We start from the raw sequence: 6,679 nt of genomic DNA on the forward strand, positions 1-6,679 counted from the left end.
AGATAGCTTTTATTAAACCTCATGAAGCAACCTCTGCTAGCTTCCAACTTTTCTTCTGCAGCTTCCTCATCTCACTCACCCTTCATAGTATTGAAGAGAGTTAGGGCCTTTCTCTGGATTAGGCTTTGGGTTAAGGGAATGTTGTAGCCGATTTGATCTTCTACTCAAACCACTAAAACTTTCTCTCTCCATATCAGCAATAAGTCTGTTTGCCTTTTTTTTTTTTTCCTGAAGTCTTACATTTTATTTAAATAGCCTCCAGTGAGAAGAGAGTGGGCCAACTACTACCCCTTCCTTGTAAAATGAAGTAACCAACCCAAGGAGAGTAGGTGCACCCAGCAGTCAGCCAGTCATGTGATAGGTGGGGTGCCTCTCAGTGTGGGCGGCCATGACCACGGCCCCTGCCTGCTGCTGGGGGAGCATCCACAGTCGAGCGGGGGTTCTTGATGGTTTCATCTACAGACACGATCAGGCACGCAGCCTCAGAGGCTGCTGTGAGTGCATTGATCTGCACCATAGCTGGCTCCCACACGAAGGCCTCAAAGTTGTCAGCAATGTCCTCGTTGTTGATGTCCACCCCATACCATGTGCCCCCCTGGGCATGCCGAGCCCACAGCTTGTTGAGAATGTTAGTGGCATCAAAGCCAGCATTGTCACACAGCAGGCGTGGGATAATCTCCAAGGCCTTGGCATACGCCCCAATCAACAGCTGCTGTTTCCCTGGAATAGTCCTTGGGTAATCCCGCAGGTACTTGGAGAGCTCCATGTCAATGGCCCTGCCACCAGCCACCACTGAATCATTCTTGATAGTTCTCCTGATGATCATGATGGCATCATGCAGGGACCGCTCTGTCTCCTCCGTAAACTGCTGGGCACCACCACGGAGGACGAAGGTGCATGTCTTGGCCTTGGGGCAGCCAGTAAAAAAATTGTACCTCTCGCCTCCAATCTGGGTCTCTTCAAACACCTGGTATTGACCCAGCACATCTGCTAACAGAGTATTCACACTAGTCTGGATTGAGCCTCCACAGGCCATCATTGTCCTGTTCAGATCCTCCTCAGGTACTCGGCCAGCACAGAATATGTCACTGTCAGCAAAGTACTGGGTGGCCACATCCCCAGTGGGGAATTTGGACAAGACAACTTTGGCTCCAGAATGATGGATCTTCTCTAACTTGTCATAGAGAATGTTCCTTTCAGCATCAACAATTGCCTGATAATCCTCAACTGTGTGGACTCTTATCTCGGCATTGTCTTTCTCAGCTTTCAACTCGAGCTCGACATTCAAAAGGGCGATCTTGGGATTGTGGTACTTTTTGGGTTGCATTTCAAACCCAGCGTAAGAGAAAGTCTTCTTGAATGCAACACCAGCTACCAGCTGAGAATCCTCGAGGGCTCCACCCTGTATCTTCTTGATTCCAATCATTTTAAGCTGCAGCAAATCATTGAGCATCATCACTGCATCCACCACCATCTTAACAAAGAAAACTTCCTGCTGGGAGATCAGCTTGGAGCTCAGAGCAGTCATGGCACACTTTTCCAGAAGCTTCCTCTGCTCCACTTTATCTGCCTTCTTCACAGTCACAGCAATCTCTTTGATCTTGTTAACTGCCAGCTGGGTGGCTGTGCAGAAAGCTTGAATGATGATTAGGATTTGGCAATGTCTACCAAAGTTTTTGCTGCAGGATGGACAACATCAAGAAGTTTCAGAATTGTGGCCCCATCATTAGAAATTGTTGCTTTGCCTCTGCCATCCACAGTAAGCTTGTCCATGCCACGGGGACCCAGGGTGGTTCTTACAGCTCCAGCAATCACCTGGCAGGCACTGATGTTACTCACAAGCTGGGGGATGCCTTGGGAGCTATCAGTCCCCTCTTTCAATAGGATAACTGGCGTGGGCATCATTTTGGAAGCTTATTCAGCAGCCCGCTACTCTCTCCTCTTCTCCGAGACCCGGCCGCCTGGCTGTTTGACTTTCATATTCTTGTGTTCACTGGAGTAGCACTTTTAATTTTATTCAGTAACTTTTCCTCTACATTTACAAGTTGGCTAATTTCGGCACAGGAGGGTTAGCTTTTGGCTTACGTCAGCTTTTGACATGCCTTCCTCACTAAGCTTAATCATTTCTAGCTTTTGATTTCATGTGAGAGTTGTGTGACTATTCCTTTCTCTAGGATTATTAATTAACCTGATTTCAATATTGTTGTGTCTCAGGGAATAGGGAGGCCCAAGGAGAGGGACTGAGACAAGGGAATGACCAGTCAGTGGAGCAGTCAGAACACACAAACATTTACTGATTAAGTTTTACATCTTATTTTGGCACAATTTGTGGTGCCTCAAAAACAGTTATAATAGTAACATCAAAGATCAGTGATCACAGATCACCATAACAGATATAATAATAATGACACAGTTTTAAGTATTGCAAGAATTACCAATATGTACGTAGAGACACAAAATGAGCATATGTTATTGGAAATATGAACTTACTTGACACAAGGTTGCCACAAACTTTCAATTTGTGAAAAATACTGTATCTGTGAAGCACAAATAAAGTGCAATAAAATTAAGTAGTGAAAGTAGGGCTTTAATATGGACTTGCTTTTCCTTTATGGTACAGCCTTGAGGTTATGCTTTAAGAAAAGTGTTCTTGTTATTCACATTATAGAATCATACTACTCCATCGGGCGCGATGGCTCACACCTGTAATCCCAGCACTTTGGGAGGCCGAGGCGGGCGGATTACGAGGTCAGGAGATTGAGACCATCCTGGCAAACACGGTGAAACCCCGTCTAATAAAAATACAAGAAATTAGCCAGGCGTGATGGCACGTGCCTGTAGTCCCAGCTACTCGGGAGGCTGAGGCAGGAGAATGGCGTGAAACCAGGAGGCGGAGTTTGCAGTGAGCGGAGATCACGCCACTGCGCTCTAGCCTGGGCGACAGAGGGAGACTCCATCTCAAAAAAAATAAATAAATAAAATAAAGTAAAATAAAATAAAATAAAATCATACTTACTTTACAAACAAGTTTTCTTAACTGGCAGCATTTCTTTGAATTACAGTGTCCTTGGCACGTTTTGTTTATTGGTCATTAGTCACTCAATGGAGAGTCTGGGGAATAACTGCCAAATGCCAATCAATCAGAAATGAGGATAAAGAATTTATCAAATAATAAAATAAATCACTGGGAAAGTGCAACTAAATATATTTTGTTTTCCATAAATACACGTATCCTACAAGTGGATTGATTTGGGCTGGAAAGATATTCTTCCTTGGTAGTTAGGAGATGTATTTTAGAAGTTCTGCATTAGAAAGAACCTTGTCGAATGTCATTAAGAGAATCACTGAACTGAACTTAAAACTGGAGACAAGATTGTTATTTTTGAAATGGGGAGACCAGGTAAATAGGTTTTGCTAAATTCTGTGGACAAAGAGATGCTGCTGAAAGCCCACTCAAAATGTGGTAACAGTTATTTTTATTCTATCAGGATTTTCACACTTGAAGATTTATTGTACCCTATCTCCTTTAATTACTTCTATTTCAGATATTATACATAGAATACCCAAGTACTACTGAAGGGGCACACTAATTACAACCATAGAAGGATTTAGCACCATAAAACAATAGTAAGGGATTAGTGAAGATGTGATAGAGTCCATAACAAGCATATTTTGAGTAAACAAAAATTAGTTTTCTTGAAGAGGATTCCACAGAATGAGAAAGTAACATGAAGAGATAAAAATGATGTGAAGAGAAATGGAAAAATAAACTTCTGCTTTAATAAGCCTCTATGATTAGGTAACAAGATATGTATGTGATTACCCAGGACCCAACCATTAAGACATTAAGCTGATTCAGGAAAGCAGTTCTTACTAAATACCCCATTTAAAATAATTTTCAGCTTCACTTTTTCAGCTTCATCAGTCCCTTATTTTGTATTGTGTCATTGCTTTTCAAATCTAAGCATATGGTTTTTTTTCATTATATTTATCTTAAGCACACCTCTTTCCTTTTTTACAGACTTCACATTTTTATTGCTCTACCCCTATAACATACTTGAGTGACTTTCATAATAATAATAACAGCAGTAACAATAACAATAGCATCTGCCATTTGTGTGTTTCATTTTTCCTAGAGGGTTTGCCAAGTGCTCTGTATGGTTTATTCTCATTTAATCTCCCAACATCCTAATGAGAAAACTGAGGTTTAGAGACATTATGTGATTTGTTCAAGGTCAAACAGAGCTAAATGGTAGAGCCAGAATTTTAATACCAGGGTCTACTTGACCAGAATCTTTGCTCTTAACCATTGCATAGCACCTGCCACCACTGCAGGTTTTTAAGGCTATAGCATCCTTGGCTATGGGGGAGTCATAGTCCTGAGACCATGAGATCACCCATCTTTGCCAGAGAGGCTGTCCAAGAGACTTCAGGGCTTTTTGTCTGATAACTGGGCAGTAGCTGTTAGGTTCTTTTATCTTCTTATATGTGATTCTTTAATTCCTGATTATTCTCAGAAGATCTTTGGAAGAGTAGTTAGACAGCTATTATTTTAAATCACAAGGTTAGGTCAAGAAGAACTAGTCAAAGATTAAATGACCTGCCAGGGTACTGAGCAAACTCCTCTGGGCTAGGCTCTGCAGGAGAGAGAAAAGCCAGATGGGGTAATTGCCCTCACCCTGGGGTTTCCGTCTTATGGGGTTCAGAGCTAGAGCCCTTGGTTCTGTCTGTCCTCCTGCAATAGTTTGTTTCTCTACTGCTAATTTTTGCCCCGGCAAAACTGTGCTATCCAGTTTATCTTAGGGTACTTTGGGAATATCCCTAGAAGGCCACTGTATAAACCTACATGTAGTAAATTGAAGCCTATGTTTCTGTAATGGATGGAAAGAAAAGCAACAAAACAAACAGCTCATTATGTTAAATCTGATTTTAATTCCTCTTTTTTAAAAAAGCAAATGGCATGATATTTTGGCAGACTTTTCGACAGCACCCACATTTGATTTGATGAGATGTGTGCTCCTATTTGAGTTATGTCCAAAAGAGGGCAGACAGATGGAAGGGTTTTACAAAAGGAAAAAAATATCCTGGTTAGCGTGAGCCCAGAATTCCTAATTTGCTTTTAATTTTTTCTCTTTAAAAGCAATAAATAGGTCTTAACAGATGGACTAACACTTGAGTTAAAAGCATCCTTTGAGAAACTACAAGCAATGAATGCTTTATACAGATGTAGAGAGTTCAAATGCATACAAATCATAGCAAACCACACAGAGTGAGGCTAGAGAAGCATAAACTTTCTGAGAAAGGAGGTTTAGGAAAAACATACACTCAGACCTATAAAACAATCTTCTGTGACCTTCCAGCATAGATTTTCTTTTGTTTTTTGAGACAGGGTCTAACTCTGTCACCCAGGCTGGAGTGCAGTGGTGTGATCTCAGCTCACTGAAGCCTCGGCATCCTGTCAAGTGATCCCCCTACCTCAGCTTCTTGAGTGAGTGGGATTACAGGCACATGCCACAACACCCAGCTGATTTTTTGTTTTGTTTTGTTTTGTTTTGTAGAAACTAGATTTCACCATGTTGCTCAGGCTGGTTTCGAACTCCTGGACCCAAGCGATTGGCTCACCTCAGCCTCCCAAAGTGTGGGATTACAGGCAGAGGCACTGTGTCTGGCCCAGCATAGATTTTCAAACTGTGAGTCATGACCCACTGTTAGGTCATGAAATCAATTTGATCAGTTGTGATCGGAATTTGAAAAAAAAGGTGACAGTGGTAGTGGTGGGGCCAGGAACCGGATCTATTCAGAGTGTACCATGTGTGGTAAAAATCAATGCTCTTTCATGATGGTTTGTTTCTATTACGTACTGTATCCTGGGTCATGATGTATTATTTACTATAGGTCATGGTTAAAATATGTGTATTCTAGAAAATGCTGGTTTAGCAGATGATTAATGCAAATGTATTGCAACATGACTCCATTTATGAGCCCCTTTTTTCTGCTTCTCTCCACATCTAGTCCATTAGCTTTCTGCCCAAAATATGGGATATGCTGTATTCATCCACTTCCATCTACTTCTTTTCATTTCCACTACTTCCACCCTTATCCAACCCACTAGCATACGTCATTTTAGGCTATAGAATAGTCTCCTAACTATTCTCCTGGCTATCATTTGGGCCACCTGCAATCCATTCTGTATGTGGCAGCCACAGGAATCTTTTAAAAACATAACTCAAATAACTATTGCACCTAAACCACTGCACTGGTTTTCCTTTGAATTTAGAATGAAGTCTAAACCTCTTAACATGCTAAAACCTACATAGACTGGTCCCTGTCTATCTCTCCAGCTTTATATCCTGCTGTCCTTCCATAGACTCTGACTTGGCCTACCCTCGGGGTCTTGTATCTGGTCTTCTCTTTCCCTGGAAAGTGCTCTGCTCAGATCTTAGCAAAACTCACTACTTTCCCCACACAAGACTCTCCTGAACCATGTAGATGAAAGTGCATTATCTGACCCACCCTCCTCGTGACGCTGAATAGTCTCTCACATTCCCTGCACCAGTTGCCTCAGATTTACTTTCTTTGTAGAATGTTGTCACTGTCTGAAAGTACCTTCTTTGTTTACTTGCTTATTATCTGTTTTCTTCTGTAAATGCCAAAACATTGGGACCTTGTCTGTGTTGTC

General features: G+C 41.8%; 1 protein-coding gene across 1 annotated transcript; it reads right to left on the minus strand.

The window, feature by feature from the left end:
* Window positions 1–214: 214 nt before the first annotated feature.
* On the minus strand, window positions 215–1,960 carry LOC117069455 (T-complex protein 1 subunit eta-like). The gene is given in 2 exon segments (XM_033187701.1): window positions 215–1,650; window positions 1,653–1,960. Coding segments are annotated over 2 exon segments (1,530 nt in total). The 5' UTR covers window positions 1,906–1,960; the 3' UTR covers window positions 215–373.
* Window positions 1,961–6,679: the final 4,719 nt, after the last annotated feature.

The sequence above is a fragment of the Trachypithecus francoisi genome, unplaced genomic scaffold, assembly GCF_009764315.1.
Source record: "Trachypithecus francoisi isolate TF-2019V2 unplaced genomic scaffold, Tfra_2.0 Lachesis_group3, whole genome shotgun sequence".
Taxonomy (NCBI): domain Eukaryota; kingdom Metazoa; phylum Chordata; class Mammalia; order Primates; family Cercopithecidae; genus Trachypithecus; species Trachypithecus francoisi.